At 45.3% G+C, this 21,195-nt stretch overlaps 1 protein-coding gene and 1 long non-coding RNA gene across 2 annotated transcripts; both read left to right on the top strand.

The window, feature by feature from the left end:
* Positions 1–13,221: 13,221 nt before the first annotated feature.
* On the top strand, positions 13,222–16,544 carry LOC124676450. Its single transcript, XR_006993635.1, has 3 exons — positions 13,222–13,827; positions 14,476–14,565; positions 14,645–16,544. It is a non-coding gene; the product is annotated as an uncharacterized LOC124676450 (long non-coding RNA).
* Positions 16,545–18,125: 1,581 nt separating this feature from the next.
* LOC124678879 (pyruvate decarboxylase 2-like) lies at positions 18,126–20,230 on the top strand. The gene is made up of 4 exons (XM_047214734.1): positions 18,126–18,796; positions 18,920–19,570; positions 19,655–19,961; positions 20,060–20,230. The coding sequence occupies exons 1-4, from the start codon at positions 18,126–18,128 to the stop codon at positions 20,228–20,230; spliced, it is 1,800 nt and encodes a 599-aa protein (XP_047070690.1).
* The last annotated feature ends 965 nt before the right edge of the window (positions 20,231–21,195 follow it).

The raw sequence follows: 21,195 nt of genomic DNA, 5'->3' as shown, positions 1-21,195 counted from the left end.
GCACAGAGAAATCCTCGAGAACCCAGAAGCGAGATTCACTTGCCGCCTCCTCCCGCGATTACAGAAGACAATCGGCATCAGCTCAGAATAGCGGCAGCACCTCCACCTCCACCTTATGTTGATCCTAACTCCAACGGAGCAGTGTCGATGATTCAGAAGGGAAGGCCGTCCAATAGAGCTCAGAAAGTAATCTCACGACAGGTGTTTATGGCAGAGAAAATGCCTCCACCAACAGTTGAGTACCTCAATTGGTCAGGACAAGATATTGGCTTCACCATAGCAGATCATCCGCAGCAAGTTCCTCGACCAGGGCAGTCAGCACTTATTCTGCCAGCAGTTATCGCAGGATTTGATGTCTCTCGAGTGTTCATAGATGGCGGCAGCAGCCTAAACCTTATGTATGCTGATACATTAAGGAAGATTAACATATCTTTAGCAAACTTGAAACCAACAGACACAAGGTTCCACGGCATCACACCGGAGAAACCAAGTTATCCATTGGGGAAGATCAACCTCGACGTTCAGTTTGGGACCCGAGAAAATTATAGAATCGAGAGGCTCGAATTTGAAGTCGTGGATTTTCCGTCGCAATACCACGCTCTGTTGGGACGACCAGCATATGCTAGATTTATGGCGGTGCCACATTATACATACCTGTTGTGGAGGTTGCCTGGACCAAAGGGACCAATCACAGTTAAAGGAAGCTTTGCCTTAGCTGATAAGTGCGACAAGGATTTTCACCGGCTGTCAGAAACTTTCGGGATGCAAGCTGAGTACTTGGCGTCAAAAAGCATGACTGATTACGACGTACTGCCAGACGTTGGAAGGCCAAACAAAGAATCAACTTTCAATACCGAGAAAAATTCAAAAGAGGTGCAGATTCACCCGACAGACCCAAAAAAGACGACATCTATCGCAAACGACATGGATATCGCATAGGAAAGCGCGCTCGTCAAGTTCCTCCGTGAGAACTGGAAAATCTTCGCATGGTGTCCAGCTGACATGCCAGGAGTACCCGTGGAACTTGCCGAGCACCACCTAAACTTGGATCCGATAGCGAGACCAATCAAACAACCTTTGCGGCGTTTTTCGGAACCAAACCGCAAAGCCATGCTATCGAAATAAATCGACTTGAGGAGGCTGGTTTTATCGGAGAGATATCTACGTAAGCCACATGGGTAGCTAACCCAGATGATGGTGCCGAAGAAACACACGACAGGTCCTTCGCATGTGCGTCGACTTTACGTGTCTCAATAAACATTGTCCTAAGGATCACTTTCCCCTCCCAAGGATCGATCAAATCATCGACTCCACGGCAGGTTGTGAACGTCTTTCCTTTTTGGATGCATACTCTGGTTATAACCGAGATCAGATTAAAAGAAGATGACGAAGCCAAAACAGCGTTTATTACACCTTACGGCGTGTTCTGCTACAAGACAATGCCCTTTGGTCTAAAAAATGCGGGAGCAACATATCAGAGGATGATGCAGAAGTGTTTAGCGACACAGATCGGGAAAAACGTGCAAGTATACATCGATGATGTCGTCATAACGTCAAAAAAGGGGCAACGCTGATCGAGGATCTCAAAGAAACTTTTGACAACCTCGACAAATTCTGCCTCAAGCCGAACCCGACGAAGTGTTCTTTTGGCGTCCCAACGAGGAGAACTTCCGGGGTTTCTAGTTTCAGCAAGAGGGATTGAAGCAAATCCCGACAAAATACAAGCCATAGTAACAATGAGAAAGCCAACAAAGTTGAAAGAGATACAACGAGTTAACTGGGCGAGTCGCAGCTTTGAGCAGGTTCGTCGCCAGGCTGGGAGAAAAAGCGTTACCATTTTACGCTTTGATAAAGCAAGGAGATAAATTCCAATGGAACGAAGAGGCCGACAGAGCTTTCGAGGATTTGAAGCGCACAATTTCGACACCACCAATTCTGGTGGCGCCAAAAGAAAAGGAACCTCTCCTGCTGTATATTGCAGCCACACCCCAAGTGGTTAGCACGGTGTTAGTTGTCGAAAGAGAAGAAGAAGGGAAAATCCATGGAGTGCAGCGGCAGTATACTTCGTGAGCGAAGTTTTGTCGCCCTCAAAACAAAGGTACCCTCAGTACCAAAAGCTAGCATATGGAGTGTTCACAACAGCACGAAAATTGCGCCACTATTTTTCGGCACACCCGATCATAGTGGTCAATGAAGCTCCCTTGTCAAATATACTAAACAACCCAGAAGCTACGGGTCGTGTCTCCCTTTGGGGAATAGAACTTTCCCCTCGGGACATCACGTATGAAAAAAGAAAAGCAATCAAGTCGCAAGTTCTGCCGGACTTCATCGCAGAGTGGATGGAGTTGCAAAACACAGGACCTCCAGACTTGTCGAGAACCCGGACCATGAACTTTGATGGGTCCAAAAGACTAGAAGGGGCTCGGCGCGAGAGTAGTACTCATATCACCTGAAGGCGACAAGTTGAAGTACATCCTTCGGATGATGTTCCCTAACGCATCTAACAATGAAGCAGAATATGAGGCTCTCATACACGGGATGAAGATGGCGAAAGCATGTGGTGCAACTCGACTAAAAATCTTTGGCGACTCACAGTTGGTGGCTCAGCAAGTTATGAACCAATGTGACGCAGTCAATGATAGCATGATGGCATACAAGGAGGTGTACAACGAGCTCGAGAAGTTGTTCGATGGATGCGAAGTAAATCATATTAGTAGACTGAGCAACGACGAAGCCGACGTTCTTGCAAACATCGGGTCGCAATGCCTTGCGGTCCCGCCAGGTGTATTCTGGGAAGAGATAACAGAGAGATCCACCAAATCGACAAAATCAAAAAAGAAGGAGAAGAAACCCTCGGGGGCTACCAAGGAAAAGCAAGAGGAAGAAGAAGAAGATCAGGACCTGGTCATGGTGATACAGATACCATGGATGCAGACGTACATATCGTACATCCTCAGGAAAGAAATACCCGATGATCCAGTTGAGGCAAGGCGAGTAATTCGACGCTCCAAAGCTTTCACGGTGGTCAAAGGGGAATTGTACAAACGGAGTATTTCAGGCGTCCTGCAAAGATGTGTCACACCCGAAGAAGGAAGAATAATTCTGAAGGATGTACACGAAGGAATATGTGGCCACCACGCAAGTAGTCGAGCTATTGCAGCCAAGGTTTTTCGGGCAGGATTCTACTGGTTGACAGCAATCGAGGACGCCAAGGACATAGTAAGAACTTGCGACGCGTGTCAAAGGTTTGCCGCAAAACCTCACTCTCCAGCAGCAGAGCTAGCACCAATACCATTGTCATGGCCCTTTGCCCAATGGGGACTTGATATGGTGGGCAAGTTACACAAATCCCGGCCAGGAGGAAAGGAGTACATGCTAGTAGCTGTCGACAAATTTACAAAGTGGATAGAAGCGAAGCCGATAAATTCACCAGACGGAGCATCCGCAGTAAAATTCATAAAAGGCCTCGTCTTCAGATTTGGAGTGCCCCACAGCATCGTCACAGACAACGGCAGTAACTTCACATCCCACGAATTCAAAGATTATTGCGAAGAGGTGGGTATCAAGTTGCACTTTGCGTCAGTTGCACATCCTCAAACCAATGGGCAAGTCGAGAAAGCCAATGGCATCATCTGCAACGGCATCAAGAAACGCTTGTTAGGACCACTGGAAAAAGCTCGACATACCTGGCCAGAAGAACTACCAAGTGTGTTGTGGAGTATCCGAACAACACCAAACACAGCAACACAGGAAACTCCGTTTTTCTTGGTTCATGGAGCAGAAGCAGTATTACCAATCGAGATAGAGCACAACTCTCCACGCGTCATCGAATATGACGAAGAGATGTCGAGAAAAGCGCTAGAAGATGACGTCGACGCACTTGATGAAGCTCGAGATGAAGTACTGTCTCGGGTAACCAAATACCAACAGGACTTGAAGAATTACCACAGTCGACGTTTGCGGCCAAGATCTTTTCAGGTGGGAGACCTAGTTCTTCGGCTCACGCAAAAAAGTCATGAAAAACTCGAGTCACCATGGCCTGGCCCTTACATTGTTACGGAAGTAATTGGAGGAGGAGCATACAGGATAAAGGACAAGAAGACAGGGTGGAGGAGCCAAACCCCTGGAACGTGGCGCAACTCAGGCGGTTCTACGCCTAGAGTCGAAATATAGTCCTTGTAAAACTTCAATGTACTGAAATGCCCGCGAGTTTTCAGACGCACTCTTTTCCTTTTTCGGGGCACCGAGTGGGGCCGGGAAAGGTTTTTAATGAGGCGGGCTCGTGGTGCTGCAATATAATAAAGATAGTGTCAATATAGCCTTTTCTTTATCGACATGCTCAAAGTTTCTGCTCCGACGAAATTCAATATAGTTCATCGACAAAGAAAAGCCTTGCCTTGGTATTAAAATACCTCGTGAGTCAATAAAAATACAAAATAGTACTCAATAAAGAAGCTCGGGGGCTCATATTCGCCATAAATACATAAATGCCTTGGTTCAAAAACCTCGCAATATACAAATACAGTAAAGAGTCACCGAAACACTCGGGGGCTAGACAAACGTAGAAATATAATGATTGCTTCACAATATAATCATAGTCATGGGTCACAAAGAAGAATTATTTACAAGAGGAAAATAACTAGCCTTGATTCAATATGTCATCAAGGGTAACTCTGTTTTCTTCAGGAGCAGCGCCAAGAAAATCAGCATAATGACCATCTGCAAAAAAGTCGGCATCCATCCGAAGAAGGTCTTCAATCATTTCTTCGGCTATAGGCGAAACCTTCGTGTTAATACGATCGATACCAACTCTTCGGCGCCGTACCTTCTCGTGAACTCTCGCAACAACTTGGGTCAGGTCAAGCTTTGAATGGCAGATCTGAAGCATGATAAGGGCAAATCTGGCGCCAGCTACTAGTTGAGCTCTGACAAAGTCATGGATCCTGTGGGCATCTTTAAATTTCTCCATCAACTCGGGAAGAGTTTTGGGTTGAACGTTCCGAGGAAACATGGAGTTATAAACCATAGACAGGGTCTTGGTACAGAAGTCAAGGAAGTCGCGAGTTTGAATGGCGCGATCCTAAAATCTGATAATCTGGCGAGTCCTCTCTGGGGTAGCCCAAAACAGAGAACCATGATCAAGGGAAAGGTTAACAAGGAGGTTTGCCCTAGTATTTACCCTCTCTTCTTCGGCAACAGCGTCAGTAAAGGAACCTATTAAAAACAACAGAGCAGAAAACTTTAAGAGACGCAGTATGAAGATGGAAGATATCGGAGGATGAAACAAGCATACCCGACATATCCGCACTGGCTTCAGTCATTATCTCGAGCATGAAATTTTCTCGGGTAGTCGCTTTCTCAGCTTCGGAAGCAGCAACTTCCTTAGCAGCCACGGCCTCGCGAGCTTGTTGAAGTGCAATTTTTTCGGCTTCAGATGATTTACGAGACTGTTCCATCATCACAAGTGTTTGTTTCTTCGCATACTGAAGTTGCTGTCGAAGTTCATCCAGTTCTTGCGACAAGGTATCTTCGACAGGTGCAGTATCAGCAAAAGCTCTCCTCGAGCGAGAAGAAGAAGGCGAAATATTGGAAGGAGCGGAAGATGGAGTATAGTTATCAAATATCAACTGAAATTTAAACAAGACAACATCAAACAACAAGCAAAGATGGAGTTTTCATTAATTTCTCGGAATAATTACAAAGGCATTACAGTGGAGCTAAGGAAGTACGTGTCGCCAAATGACTACTTTGGCGACAAGAGCAAAAGAAACATAGAAAGAAAAATAAAGAGGCATGCAACTAGACCTCCGGCCTTGATGAGCTAGGAGTCGACGCTGGTTTGATCCCGAGATAGGCCAAGATCTTCTTCGTGTTGGGCTTAGCTGCCTTAATCAGCGACCTCCATCTTGATTGCTCTATCTGCTCGGTGTCGCCAACTTTCGTCCAATCAACAGCCTGTTGACTGTTAGCAACCAAAGCGACAGTGCTTTCGACGGCAATTTTCATATTTTCTTGGCGCATCTTCAGTCCAAGGTCTTCCGGTGAATTGAACATCTTGGCAAGGTTAAGGAAAGTCGCGGGTTCCTCTTTCTTCGGGAAGAAGTAGGGGAATAACGCCGACAATCCTGCATTAGCATTTGCCACGCCTTCACGAATCTCGGACCCATGAAGCTCCAGATAGGAAAGTGCGTCAAGGAGAGGGTCGTCGACGGGATTCGCCAGATCAAATTCTTGGTTTGTCTGGTCTGCCACAGGAAACAAAACGTTGGTCAACAAAAATAAAACAGCGGTTTTCATAAAATAAAAGGGATCAAGGGTATTACTGAAAGTGCGTCGACTCTGTGATTTCAAGCGTTTGAGGATCACTTGTTCACGAGCAGCTTGTGCAGCTTTATGCTCGTTTAAAGCAGATTCAGAATCCTCAAGTCTTTTCTGCAGTTCCTCGACACTAGCAGCTTTTGCTTTGGCTTCATCAGCTTCGGCTTTGGCTTCGCTAGCAACAAGTTCGGCTTTCTTACGAGCCGCCTCACTTTGCTCAAGTTTTTGAGCAAGTGTGTCGACACGTTTGTTGGCCTCTGCAAGTTTCTCTGTCGAGATATAAAAAAAGAAGAGAAAGAAGAAAGATCGAAAATCACGACAAGCAACAGGAGCAAAAAAGGCAAGGAAAAACGGCAAGTATAAAAGTTGTTACCTTCGGCTCTGCTAGCATATTCACGGTACCCAATAAATTGGGATCCGATGCGGAGAAGCTCTTTGATCATGGGCTATTAAAAAAGAACACAGTAAGAGAAACATCGGCATGAAAAAGAGAGTGAAGGCGTGAAGAAGCAAAATAGAGGAAATATAGATATCGACAAACTTACATCATCTAAGAGCAGAGTCGACGAGCTGCCCAATTGAGGGGCAGGTTCAAGACTTGTTTCAATCCTTGTCCTTTTTGGTGAAGGAGCAAGGGGGCTTGATGGTGGAGTAGTGGTGACGACATTTTGTTGAGGAGGCGAAGATTCTTCTCCTTCAACTAGTGTGTCTGAGGCAAGTACAGTATGTGACGTGCTTGTTCGAGGAGCCACGTCAACAGTTGGTACTTCTTCCTCGTCATCACTGGTGATCAAAAAATCGGCAAGATAAAAAGCAAGACAAGATAAACATTTCGAGTACAAAAATAGGAAGAAATAAAGATGACTTACGAGCTGACGAGGGATTCAATATAAGGATCATAAGCTGCCTTCGGATGAGAAGGCACAACTTCTTCAGCCTTAGAGGTGCCAGAATCCTCGGCATCATTCCTTTTCCTTTTGTTCCTTGGGGAAACAGCAGGAGGAAGGGATTGCGTCGACTCACTGGCTTTAGATTCAATTTCCTTTTCATGGGAAGCCGCAGATTTGTGAGAACCCGCGACTTCACTTTCAGGAATAGAAGAACCTGGGGTATCTTCGGCAATGATAGCCCGTTCTTCGACTTCTCCATCCTCAGGAAGAGGAAGAAGGGAAGTCATAGTGGGATGGTTCTGCAAGAAAATAGCGACAAAAGAAAAATTAAAGAGATACCAATACAATGAGATGCAGAGAAAGTTCGGCACAAGACAGAAACTCGAGAAGACAAAATACCTCGGGGAGAGGATTGGCGGAGCTGTATGGTTCCACGCGACAAGAGGAAGGAATAGGATCCTTCTTGCCCAGGCGAGAAACTCTTCGAATCAACTTCTCCAAGTCCTTTGTGGAAAGATCACTGGAGACTCTGTTGGCGTCATTTGCACCAGAATACGTCCAAAGGGGATTTTTGCGAGCCTGAAGAGGCTGCACTCTAATCCTAAGGAAGTAGGCAGTGATTTGAACACCAGATAGTTCTTTGCCTCGAGTATTTTGAAGCTGATGAATACGAGACATAAGTGCTTCTGTCGCCTTTTTCTCTTCTTCGGAAGCTTCGGCATCCCAGGAGCGGCGGCGCTGAATTTTGGCACTTCCGTCGAAAGGATCTATGTTGTGTTCAATAGAGTTGGCGCTTTCTTCGTGAATGTAGAGCCACCTTTTGCGCCATCCTTGGACAGAATCAGGAAATTTGACGTCGAAGTAATCGACATCAGTTCGGACACAGATAACAACGCCGCCTATGTTATAGGTGGCGTTGTGGGAGCCATTGCGGCGGAGGCAGAAAATGCGTTTCCACAGAACCCAATTGGGAGGGAATCCGAGGAAGCATTCGCAAAGTGTGATAAAAATGGAAATGTGAAGGATGGAATTGGGGGTCAACTGGTGCAGTTGAATCCCGTAAACAAAAAGAAGGCCGCGGAGGAAATCGTGAATTGGGGCCGAAAGGCCGCGGATGAGGTGATCAACGAAACTAACCCGGTACTCCATTGGAGGGTTGGGGTAGCTTTCTTCGCTGGGAAAACGGATGGCGTCTTCCTTCTTCATGAGGCCAAGCCTCTTCAGCGTGTTGACGTCCTGGTTGGAGATTTTAGATCTCTCCCACTCAAGATCTTCGGCGGCCATCTTGGATTCTGGAGTGCTGTGGCGAGTGAGTCGCGTGCGCGGTGGCATCAACGGCAATGGGCAAAGCAATGTTCGTGAGTGCGGAAGATCAGAGAGAGTTGGGCGCAGGGGAAGCTTCTGCGAAGAGGAACAGATGTGCGGCGCAAGCGAGGGAGTGAACGGAGGTTGAAGAAAGGTTTATATAAGAATCGGGTCAAGCAATGCACCGTTGGATGAAGGAATCGTGTGGTGACAACAAATCTTCTAGATAAAAGGGTAAAAAGGTATTTTTACTGAGATAAGCGTTACCGTACGTGCGCCAGGAAAAGCGGAGGACGTGTGTCCCCCACTTGCACGACGTGTCAACGTGGTGGAAACAATGGACCCACAAGGCAGAAAAATCACGACTACTAACAGAGATGAAGCAATTTGAATAAGGGAAGCATGTCGACAAGGAAAACAAAAGAAGATTGGCGACAGGAGGAATTATTAAATACTTCGGGAGCCTTTGATCAAATACAAGTTTTTGCCCAAATGCTCGGGGGCTACTTCGATAAAAAGTAAAATTTCGAGTATGGCAATATAGAAATTGCGGGAGCCTACAACCAAGCACAAGTCCTTGGTTGTAGCCTCAGGGGCTACTCCCATCGGGAGCGCTGTTCGCGCACCCGAGAGATTAAAAAAAAAAAAAAAGAAAAAAAGAGAGAGAAGAGAGAGATCATATTGGGAAATAATGACAATATAGCGACAAGGTGGACTAAAATGTTGAGCCTACAACCAAGCACAAGTTCTTGGTTGTAGCCTCGGGGGCTACTCCCATCGGGAACGCTGTTCGCGTGCCCGATGAAATTAACAAAGGAAAAATAGGAAAGCAAGAGAGTATATTTCGAGTTATAATTAACTCTACATATACTCCCATCGGGAGAGCAATATTAAGTCATATTTGACTCGATAAAATGTGCCATTCCAACAGCCGGAAAAGCACTCGACAATATATTCTCAGAACGCCAAAGTTGCGATCAATTTCTGAATGCCGCAAATTTGCGAAGGTAAGACCCCAGATCCGTTCTGCTGGGCGTGGCATCGCCAAAGACTGCGCTCTGCTACTTTTATCCGTATCAACGGATACGAAGAAAAATCCTAACGGACGCGTTAGGTACCCGATAAATTTGACCGGGACTCGACAGAATGGTAAGACCTTAAGCGGCACTCGTCGAAGTTTACACCGAGTATCCCGAGATCATGTCCAGGGACGTGATTTTGAAGTAGGTTTTTGCGGATTGCCACTAGAGCAGTTAACTAGTACCTGATCCGTCAGATGAACTAGCCCCAACTACCATTATCCCTGTACAATATAGAATTTTATATGAAGAAGTATAAAAAGGTTAAAGCTTTCGAATAAAAATAAACAGTGGAGATTTTCCCTGACTCTACGATTCAAGCAAAATCTCGGGGGCTACTGACATAGGCATCCCAAATGGGTCTGCCGAAGATAGTACCCGGGGTTTACTAAAGGCCCACTACCCGAAGAATAAGAAGATTCGGGAGGCCAAGATATATCAAGGAAAGTTAAGAGTTGTAATAGGAAGTGTTGTTTGTAATCTGGCGGGATGAGCTAGAAACCGTCCCGGACTCTGTAACTTGTATAGCACGAATCCCTCGGCTCCACCTCCTATATAAAGGGGGAGTCGAGGGACGAAGAATCAATCGAATCATTGTCTGCAAACCCTAGTTTTCATAATCGTCGAGTACTTTTCGGCTGAAACCTTCGAGATCTACTTGCCCTCTACTTCTAACTAAACCCTAGCCTACAATCCATAGGCATTGACAAGTCGATACCTTGTCAACAATGTAGATAAAATGAAATGAAATTGACAAAACAAGAACAAGACATGACAATGCAAAAATAATGCAAAGAGAGAAATCAAGAACACTAGGAATTAGAATGAAACTGACAATGAAAGAATGAATAAAAGTGAATATGACTGAAAAAGATAGACCTAGAGCTAAAGAAGAAAAAAAGAAAGAAGAATGACGATGCATATATACCCATGAAGCCAATAACAAAAAAAAGTAGCGGACCTAGAAAGAGATACTAAGAAACATTAGGCACTAATAAGGACATAGACGTCCCACTTACTGACAAAAAATACATGGAAAAAATGAAAAAGAAGATAAGAGACCGAAATAATAGACAAGACTAAGAGACTGGAAGAGACAAAGATTCAAAAAAGAGAGATGAGCTTAGTTGATAAAGAATGGAAAAATGAATAAGTAGAAGAAACAAAAGACTGACAAAAGGCGAAGGATAATGAAGGCAGGAAAGTAGACTCAAAGAAAGACTAAAAAAATATTAACACAATCTATGAGGTGGTGATGAATTGAGGACAAGTGAAAGAGACAAAGTTAGAAAGACATAATGAAGGATTGAATAACTAAACTACTAATGAATATTAATAGACTAAAGGCACATACATATCAAAAATAAGATAGTTGACTGAGTAAATAAAGAATGACAAAAAAATATGCTAATAGACTAGACAAGAGGAAGACAAAACACTAACTGAGAAATGAATAAAGGATGAAAAAATTTGTAAACTAAAGACTCAAGAAAAAGGGTAAGTTTCAGAAGACAAAGAATTAGTGTGAAAAAGAATGACAAAAAGACATTAAATGAGAATTGAATAGTCACGGGCTGACATGTGAAAGAATGAAAAAAAAAGAGACGAATGAATTAAGAAAACAATCAGATGCGGAGATAGAAAACAAGAATTCGACAGAAACAGAGAAAATAAATAGGAAATACAAGTAAAATTGGGGCTGAAAAATATCAATGATGCCATCACAAAATGAAACTTAAGACTAAAGACTAAAAATGACTACATCCACTCTAAGAGTGACAAAACTGAAAACAAAAAATATTAATTAACCATAAGAGACAATCATGCTTTGCGAATGAACTAGCAAAGAATTATTAATATCTATATAAAAATTTCTTACTTTGAGACATTTCTTAATTCACTATATGTATATATTTTTCTCATTATACTAATAGAAAATTATTATATTTAATTATAGTTGATGTACTGTACGGATAGTCACTAACAAGGTTGTGGTTCGTTAACGGGTAAAAGCTATTAAGGACAGGAAAGTTCATACTCTAGTGGCAAAATCGTGCATAAATCTGGCTGACACTACATCAACTATAAGCTGAACCAGATGATTTTCAAACAATCTAGTCCAGCGCAACAAATGAATGATACTTCGATTTGGTTCTAAAAATAAAAATAAAAATCAGAAGATACTAGCTAAAGGGAAAACGAAAAATTACAAAGAGAAGGCGTATCTATATTTTTTATCCTTTTTTCTAGGACACGCAAACCTTATTTTCTTAGACATACCAACTAAGCACTCAACCAAACTATAGATTAACTAATGTAGGGCTCAACTAAAGAAGTTGTAATTAGAAAATGAATTTACTAAGAAAATGACCCATTTGGAAAATTAGCACTAAGCATCCAGGTAGATGGCTAAATACCATCATTACATCAACAAAGATCCTTTGGAGCAACCCTCTTGTTAAATAATTCAACTATCTGTCGCAGGGTCTTCTTTTCGATATTTTAAGGAGTACAAATAGGTTGAATAGTTCCTCAATGAAAATCATCTTCAACATAAATGAGAAGGTTGCCATTCATATCACTAAACCCAACTAAGAAAAAGAACAATGAAATAAGAACTTCAGCATGCAAGAGCTGGACGATGGAAACTGAACTCGGAAACTACATCACGTATCATCCATGATATGTAAAAAAAAACTGAAGCAACTCCTCACATACGAAAGCACTTCAAGTATTAGAAATCTCACATCCATATGAACAAATAACTACTATACTATTTGGGAACAAACATCTTTTTTGTGAGAATTTTGAGTTTACTTTCTGGGTACCTGTTTTATTGACACGTGTATCCCTGGTTAATTTACCTCCCCTTATTTCTTCTTTGTGTACTTCTCTGGGCCCTGCAGCAATTTGAAAAACGTTTGTTCAGTGTGATGTTAACGCTGGGATTCAGCGATGGATTGTCTTGGTGTTTTTCTGGTGTGTGGCCATAGTGATGATTTGGTTGGGACAGCGGTGGGGCTATCATTACGAGTTGGCAGTTGGCAGATTACACCGCTTTGACCGGGAGACCTCCCGGTTTGTGCTCATCCACCACAAATTTCTCGAGGGCTGGAGCCTTCCCCTGCACCGAGCCCTCTCTCTCTCGCTCCGTGGCGTTGGGGGCGCCGGCTCACACTGAGCCATTTAGTTGGCGGCGCCGCGCTCACGAACGGTCATCGGAGCGACGGCGGCGAGGTTGTCTGGCGGCGGCGGACGGGACACACGGCGGGGCGGCGCTACAGAGCAACATGCAGGGAACGGAGGGGTCCAGGAGGACCAGAAGCTCACCTGGAGCGCGTTGGGGAGGTCGGCGAGGCGGGAGGTGGTGCGAAGCGACGGGATGGCCACGGCGAGGCTCGGCCAATTGCGGGGAAGACCGGCTAAATTCCGGCAATAGGGGGTTCCCGGCATGGTCTGCTTGGCGGGGAGGATGCAGATGAGGCGGCGGTGCTTCCAAGCGGCCCAGCAGAGCTCGGGGAGGCTGGCAGCCACGGCGATTTGCGGATGGAGGAGGCCAGCGGCCGGTCGAGGATTCGATGCGTAGGTATGCCGTCCTCCATATTTGCTCCCTCTTATAGAAACTATACTCCCTCATGGCCGGCAAGGTCGTCTTGGTGCCGCCTCCGTCGTCCCTGCACCAACCGGTTGTTAGCTGAGGACCTTGAGTCGCCAGGATGCGCCGCCGCCGGCGTCCATGGTCGTCCAAGCAGAGGGACGCGGAGAGAGGGGCGGTGAGGGACACGGAGGAAGGGCGGAGAAGGACGCTGCGGGAGAAACAAAATGCTGGAGCTTGGTCGCTGGGGCCGGTCGCCGTCGCCGCCGTGTTCGTACGGTACGGGGGAGACAAAGATGCCGTTCGATGGGTCGACCCGTTCCTCCTGTTCCTATGTCTTTCCTAGCCACACGGGTATGATTCTGCCTTACCAAGAAATATTGCCCATATATTGCCTGGGACACAAGGTAATTTGAACGCTTGGACACCGGTACAACCAAGCCGATCCAGTCTGCAAGCAAAATAATCCATCGCACAATACTGCGGCTGTTCATGTGGCAGTCAAAAAGTTCAATCCATCGATCTATTCCTCTCCATCTCAGTTTGCAGCGCTTCGTCAGGTCGTCCTACTTCCCCACTTGCCCACGACGCCGCCCATCGCCAGATCATGTTGAGTGTTAGAACAATGCGGAAAATAAAGGTACGGCTCTACAGATCCCAGATCGATGCGGCACTATTCTTGATTCCAATTCTTGTTTCTCTGTAGGCTCAGGCTTTGGTTTTTGATTGTGTCGTGAATTGAAATTAACGGAATAGCTACTCACAAATATTAGGTGGGATCACAATCCCCTATATTTGTGTTCGGCGATTCTTGGAAGGACGAGCTCACGGTGCTAGGATCTCTGCTTTATACACGTGAATAAAGAACTTTATATGTGGAAAGTTATAGAAAAAGGAGAACCCAATACATGATGAGAATGTTGAACTATTTTTAAATGTAACATTTCAAACATTATACTTGTATACACAATTTATCTTATATGCCAGTACGTGAATTTATTTCTTTCCTAGGCAATCGTGATGTAATGTCATATTTTGCAACCGCAGATCATATTATTTTCATAGTTTGGAGTCTTTGGCCATTTGTTAATTTTTCAATGATCAGCTACTATCGCAAATTAAAACATATTACTTGCTATTTTCAATAATGAAACTCAGTATAGTTATGTAGTTTAGTCATGCCAAATTTTAAGCACGTTGGACATATCCATATTACTCCAGGAGAATTGGTTAAGCGCCGGTTTGCATGGCTTTTAATATAGAATCTTATATGGATAAACCGATGCAGATGCCAGGTTATCTTCCTTAGAAACAATTATTGTACATAGGGCATCGGGATATTTTTGTTCTGGGTTCGCCCTGCCAGCAGCTGCCTCTGGTACGCCGACATTCACCTCGCGGTGTTTTTTTTGTTTGCCATATCTTTGCTTGCCGTTTGATTTGATTTCTGTGTGCAGGGAAGGAGAGGTAGGCGAGTGGGAAGGTCGGGGACACCAAGGAGGCGGCCGAGCAGGGGCGCTAGACAAGGTTGGGCAGACAAGGACATGGTAAAGAAGGTGGTGAAGGCGGTTTGGAGTGCTCTAACCATATATCCAACATGACACGGGTTTACAGAGACCTGACAATTGACTACTTGAAGATGTTCCAGCAACTGTCGCTCCTCTAGAACTTGTGAGTCTGTCCACATTCTTCTTTTTACAGCTTTTGCTCTTTTCGGGATGAATTTAAACTGGCTGGAACAAAGGTTCTTTTTCTACTGAACTTCTTATTTAGTTATGTCAGTGAACTCCTATGATAATTGATCTTTAACATTGATATTTTTTTTTACATTTACTAGGACTTGTGAGTCCGTCCACATTCTTCTTTTTACAGCTTTTATTGCTCTTTTCGGATTGAATTTAAACTGGCTGCAACAAAGGTTCTTTTTCTACTGAACTTCTTATTTAGTTATGTCAGTGAACTCCTTCTATGATAATTGATCTCTAACATTGATATTTTCTGTTTACATTTAGGTTCTTTTTTATTGATTAGCTGACTTCCTTTGAGGTCAGTGCGTTCGAGGTTAGTATATTTTATAATCTAAATACGCTAGGCAATAACCAATATTGCACTCACGTAGTTGCCTGTGACCACATAATGAACGATAGTTCGAGATCATCTTTCTAATCAATAACCTTTTTTTCTAACTGACTTTGTGTTCTTCCTAAACCATGCATTTCCGAGAAAATTTTGGCTTCATTGTCACATGGTTTGCAAGCAAGGTTCCTAGAAAGTATCTATGTTTGTTTTGGAGGGCCACATCAGAGGGGCTTCACTTCTTCATTGTAATAAGTATCTATGTGTGTTTGCAAGCAAGGTTCCTAGAAATTATCTATGTGTGTTTTACATTGAACAATTTTTATAGTATCTGAACCATGAAGTGCCATCTTCTCATTGCTTATATCTCAGTATTTAATTAGTCAAACTGTAATGTCAACAGATGATATAAAGTTAGAAACCTTGCTTGCAGAGTTATTATAGAATAAAATTAGCTCTAATCTTTGTCTTTCTTGGATTTACTTCTTATTTATTGCATTATTACCTATAAACTTTTTTTGATTTACTTGCATTAATTTCTGTCTCCAATATTACAATGATCACTTCTACTTTGGTTTTCAAGCTAAGCCTGATTCCCTTGTCTTGGATGCTTGGGCCAGAGTGCATGAGAAGGTGGGAACATGAGTTCTAATCTTCAGAGCCACATGAGTAGCCTTGGTATTTCTGTATCTGCAAGGTGTAATTGTCACGCAAAGTTTTCTTGTGATGTGCATGTATCGTCAAAGTTGAACAGCCGAACCAGTTCACTACTGCCGGTCCTGTTAGTATTCTTTCATGTTAGACAATTTACAGTATTAAACTGAATTCCGCTTCAGAACATGATCAATAATTTAATTTTTTCTGACTAAATAGAAGGGCTTAGCATCAAAAAAGTAGTCGAACTTGAGTATCTCCTATTCTTGTGGTTCTTTGTCTTCTTCAGCTGATCTTTAGTAGTACCTTATATATCCACTACCTTATGTAGGAGTTTCAGGAATCCAATGGACTTGAAAAAGGTCACTAAGCTTTTGGAGGATGTTCAAATCGAAGAGCACACAATGCAAGGATTATACCCTGAAGTGTTTTTGTTCCAAACCTATGCATGGCCAACAATTTTAACTGAAGTTATTGTCCCATTCGCATTTAAATTATTGTTACTAATATATTCCATTCGTGTGATTGATCTGTATATATCTCATTAATGACTTAAGGAACTGTAAATAAGAAAAAATGGAAAGGTGTGATGTATCAGTTCACCTCATTTATTCATTACCCGGTTCATTCACTGCCTCCAGCTGAATACTACGATTTAATTGTGCACAATGAAAGGTTGACATGAATATCTGAATAATATGACATTCCAGTTTACCTGCTGGACTAATTTGCATCTCTCTCGGGTTTGGTTGTTGCTCACACTCTCTTGGCCATGAAGGCTCCATTATAATCAGTGTCCCTTCTAATATCCAGAAATTTGAGGTGGTGCATAATTAGGATTTGCCATATTTCCAAAGATATTCAGATGCTCCTCTTAATGCAACCTTTGTTGACTCTGCCATGCTGGTATGGTGTTTGTAATAATTGGAGAATAAATTAGCAAAGTCCTTTGTTTGATATCTCATGCCCATCCATTCTATCCTTATATTTTGAAATTTACTATTTTGCATGATGAGAGTACACCATGCTCAGCATGTTTTAGGAGGATCTATTTGTATGCCTCAAAAATGGGGACTAATTCAACTCTATTGCTATAGGGTACTATTTGTACCAAACAATTTTCATCCACTAGCCACAATATAGGCGCGGCGTGCCGCCGCGCCATCTATTGCTAGTACTTACTAATTCATGTCAGGGTTAACATGGCAGAGGGGAACGTGTGCAGTACAAATATCAGAAAGCATTACAAGGAGGGAGGATTCATGGAGACGGAGTAGCACAGTACAATGAATCCCCTCAGCTTTACCCTACAGAAAAAGAAGAAACGCAAATCAGACTAATCGGTGAGGGGGGAGAGGGGGGAGCTGATGGAGACGACCGACTACAGCGACGGACTAGTGACGACGACCCTTCAAGCCCGTTGACTCACGTCCGGAGGGGAACACGCAGAGGAAAAAGGGAAGTAAGAAAACGAACAAAACGGGTCAGGGTAAACCCACTAAGAAAAAAAGAAGGTCTGATATAGGTTCGCTGCCGCACGAATCTTAGAGAAAACTAACGATCAGAAAAGTGACTGTTCACGAATTAGAAAACAGCTAGCTGTGAAATAGCAGATGTCGAGCCATATTACACATTTACGTAATATACTACTCATCATCATGATTAGGCTTGTAATACAGTAATACATTTAGAAAGGAACTAGACATCCCATGCATATTGTATTGGGCTTGTATGATTAATAGTACTCTATCTAGGAAAAAAAAAAGGATAGTTTGAGCAATTTAAAAGAAAAAAACATTTTGCGTACTACTATTTTGTTAACAAGAAATGCTCACCTTGGACGGTAAGAAATTCGTGACTTGCTCTCCAAACCGAATTGGTCGCAATTAATCGCACCCGATTTGAAATACACAATGCCTCTGTAACGTGCGGCACCAACTGACTAGTAGGCCCGGGCGGCTCCCTGCCCCACAATCCAGAGACCCAGTTGGCACACGTGTATCCCATCGCTGCCTCTATTTTATTTTCCTGTATCTTTTTGCTTGGCCCTAAAAATAAACCAACGGTAATTACTTGCCGCCCTTGATTCTCTCGGCGTATAAGTAGCGACGACCAGCACCGGTCAAACCACCCCAAGAAATCTCTCTTTCTTCTTTCTCCTCACGTACGTACGTGTCGGATCTCGCGCGAATTCTCCGGCCGTCAACCATGGACACGGGCATCGGAGCCGTGGACGGGCCCAAGGCGGCGCCCAGCGGCGCATTGGCCTGCCCCGCCACCTTCGCCGCGTCGTCCTCTCACGCGTCCTCCGCCGAGGCCACCATGGGCCGCCACCTCGCGCGCCGCCTGGTGCAGGTGGGCGTGAGCGACGTGTTCGCCGTGCCGGGCGACTTCAACCTCACCCTCCTCGACCACCTCATCGCCGAGCCCGGCCTCCGCCTCATCGGCTGCTGCAACGAGCTCAACGCCGGCTACGCCGCCGACGGGTACGCGCGCGCCAAGGGCGTCGGCGCATGCGCCGTCACCTTCACCGTCGGCGGGCTCAGCGTGCTCAACGCCATCGCCGGCGCGTACAGCGAGAACCTGCCGCTGATCTGCATTGTCGGAGGACCCAACTCCAACGACTACGGCACCAACCGCATCCTCCACCACACCATCGGCCTCCCGGACTTCACCCAGGAGCTCCGCGCCTTCCAGACCGTGACCTGCTACCAGGCCGTCGTCAACAACCTCGACGACGCGCACGAGCAGATCGACAAGGCCATCTCCACCGCGCTCAAGGAGAGCAAGCCGGTGTACATTAGCGTCAGCTGCAACCTCCCCGGCGTCTCCCACCCCACCTTCAGCCGCGACCCCGTCCCCTACTTCCTGTCCCCAAGGTCATTAATTACGTTCTTCTTATTTGCTTTTGTTTTCTTGGTATACGTGTCATGGTTGATCATGAATTGCATACATGCACCTGAAGATGTATTGACTTTGACTGATGAATGGTGTACGTGCAGGATGAGCAACCAGATGGGACTCGAGGCGGCGGTGGAGGCCACCGTGCAGTTCCTGGACAAGTCGGTGAAGCCGGTGATGGTGGCCGGCCCGAAGCTGCGTGTGGCCAAGGCGGCCGCGGCGTTCGCGGAGCTGGCGGACGCGAGCGGGTACGCTGTGGCGACGATGCCGTCGGCCAAGGGGATGGTGGCCGAGACGCTGCCGCGCTTCCTCGGCACCTACTGGGGCGCGGTGAGCACGGCGTTCTGCGCCGAGATCGTCGAGTCGGCGGACGCCTACCTCTTCGCCGGCCCGATCTTCAACGACTACAGCTCCGTGGGGTACTCCTTCCTGCTCAAGAAGGAGAAGGCGGTGATCGTGCAGCCCGACCGTGTCACCGTCGGCAACGGCCCGGCCTTCGGCTGCATCATGATGAAGGACTTCCTGTCTGCGCTGGCCCAGAGGGTGACGAAGAACACGACGGCCTACGAGAACTACAAGAGGATCTTCGTGCCTGACGGCGAGCCGCCGGAGAGCGAGCCCGGGGAGCCGCTGCGCGTGAACGTGCTCTTCAAGCACGTCCAGAAGATGCTCACCGGCGACAGCGCCGTCATCGCCGAGACCGGCGACTCGTGGTTCAACTGCCAGAAGCTCAAGCTGCCCGACGGCTGCGGGTAAGCAACCCACATTCTACGCCTTGCACATCTCCGTTGCTGAATTATATTACAAGCATGTAGCTTGGTTGTCCGTGCGTCCAGGTACGAGTTCCAGATGCAGTACGGGTCCATCGGGTGGTCGGTCGGAGCGCTGCTCGGGTACGCCCAGGGCTCCCAGGACAAGCGCGTCATCGCCTGCATCGGCGACGGCAGCTTCCAGGTGACTGCCCAGGACGTGTCCACGATGCTGCGCTGCGAGCAGAACAGCATCATCTTCCTCATCAACAATGGAGGGTACACCATTGAGGTGGAGATCCACGACGGGCCCTACAACGTCATCAAGAACTGGAACTACACTGGCCTCGTCGACGCCATCCACAACGGAGAGGGCAAGTGCTGGACAGCCAAGGTACGTAGCTTCAAGAAGAATGACTCTATTCCTCTGCATGAGCCGGAAACTAGCAAGCTGATGAAAAATATCGATGACTGAAACTTGTATGTATGCAGGTGACTTGTGAGGAGGAGCTGACGGCGGCGATAGAAACAGCGACGGGGGAGAAGCAGGACTGCCTCTGCTTCATCGAGGTGATCGCGCACAAGGACGACACCAGCAAGGAGCTCCTGGAATGGGGATCCAGGGTCAGCGCGGCCAACTCTAGGCCACCCAATCCACAGTGATAGATTTCGAGTGATTTGAGGCCATCGTCTAGAGTCCAACATTGATTGTCATGCTATTGCAGGCATTCCAACTTCTCTATTTTTAGGATCATCAAATAATTAATTAATGAATAAAGTTGGACGATTCCATATCTAGTGTGCTATTTCCGCTGTCCGTCCGATTTATCCTTTTTTCTCGTCGACCATCTTTTCTACACCCAGTTTTTGTACGGTGTGATGTGGCTCGAGATAACGGTACTTTCACAAGGTTCGTTTACACGATTGAGAAAAGAACGGCTATAATTTAGGCAATAGGTCCTAAAGTGCAATCTGTTTTTCATTCAAATGAAAGGTAGGTATTAGTGTTTTTGTCCACCTCATTTGTGCGCCATCCGTTTTGCCTATCCTTTTTTTTAAGCATAGCTCGTTTTTGTAACCTTCCTGCTAAACACTCAACGCTCAGACAAAGACTTTCTCTCCTTCTTTGATAAAAAAGTTCATCCTCAAAACTTTGCCTAGAGGTGATTCAAATCGGTCGATACATAACAATACATGGTTGCTTTTTATAGTTAATTAGGTGAATTCCCCGCGCGTTGCAGTGGGATTCAAATCGGTCGATACATAACAATACATGGTTGCTTTTTATAGTTAATTAGGTGAATTCCCCGCTCGTTGCGTGTAGGGATGTAAACGGATCGGATCGGATCGGATATTGCTCTTACCATATCCTTTGCCATATTTTTGTAACGGATTCGGATCGGAGCGGATAATGGTCGGATGCGGATTCGGATGCGGATTATATCGGATTACGGATATGGAGCGGATTCGGACCGGACTCGGATCGGATGCGGATTATTAAGAAAATATACATAAAAAAAATAGAAGTATGTCTTTTTATGTAAAATATGTTTGTAATTATAGACTATAGCTGAATGTACACACTTGTTCGTACAACAAAGCAAATTGCGTGCTAATAGAATACATAG

Source organism: Lolium rigidum, chromosome 7 (genome assembly GCF_022539505.1).
Source record: "Lolium rigidum isolate FL_2022 chromosome 7, APGP_CSIRO_Lrig_0.1, whole genome shotgun sequence".
Taxonomy (NCBI): Eukaryota; Viridiplantae; Streptophyta; class Magnoliopsida; order Poales; family Poaceae; genus Lolium; species Lolium rigidum.
Note: the sequence above shows the minus strand (reverse complement) of the source record. Positions and strands in the feature narration are given on the sequence as shown.

Bases quoted from the DNA above. Each gene is read 5' to 3' on its own strand.
- LOC124678879 (XM_047214734.1), top strand. From the start codon at position 18,126: ATGGACACGGGCATCGGAGCCGTGGACGGGCCCAAGGCGGCGCCCAGC. The intron at 18,797-18,919 runs GTCATTAATTAC...GTGTACGTGCAG, and splicing joins CCCTACTTCCTGTCCCCAAG to GATGAGCAACCAGATGGGAC. The intron at 19,571-19,654 runs GTAAGCAACCCA...CCGTGCGTCCAG, and splicing joins AAGCTGCCCGACGGCTGCGG to GTACGAGTTCCAGATGCAGT.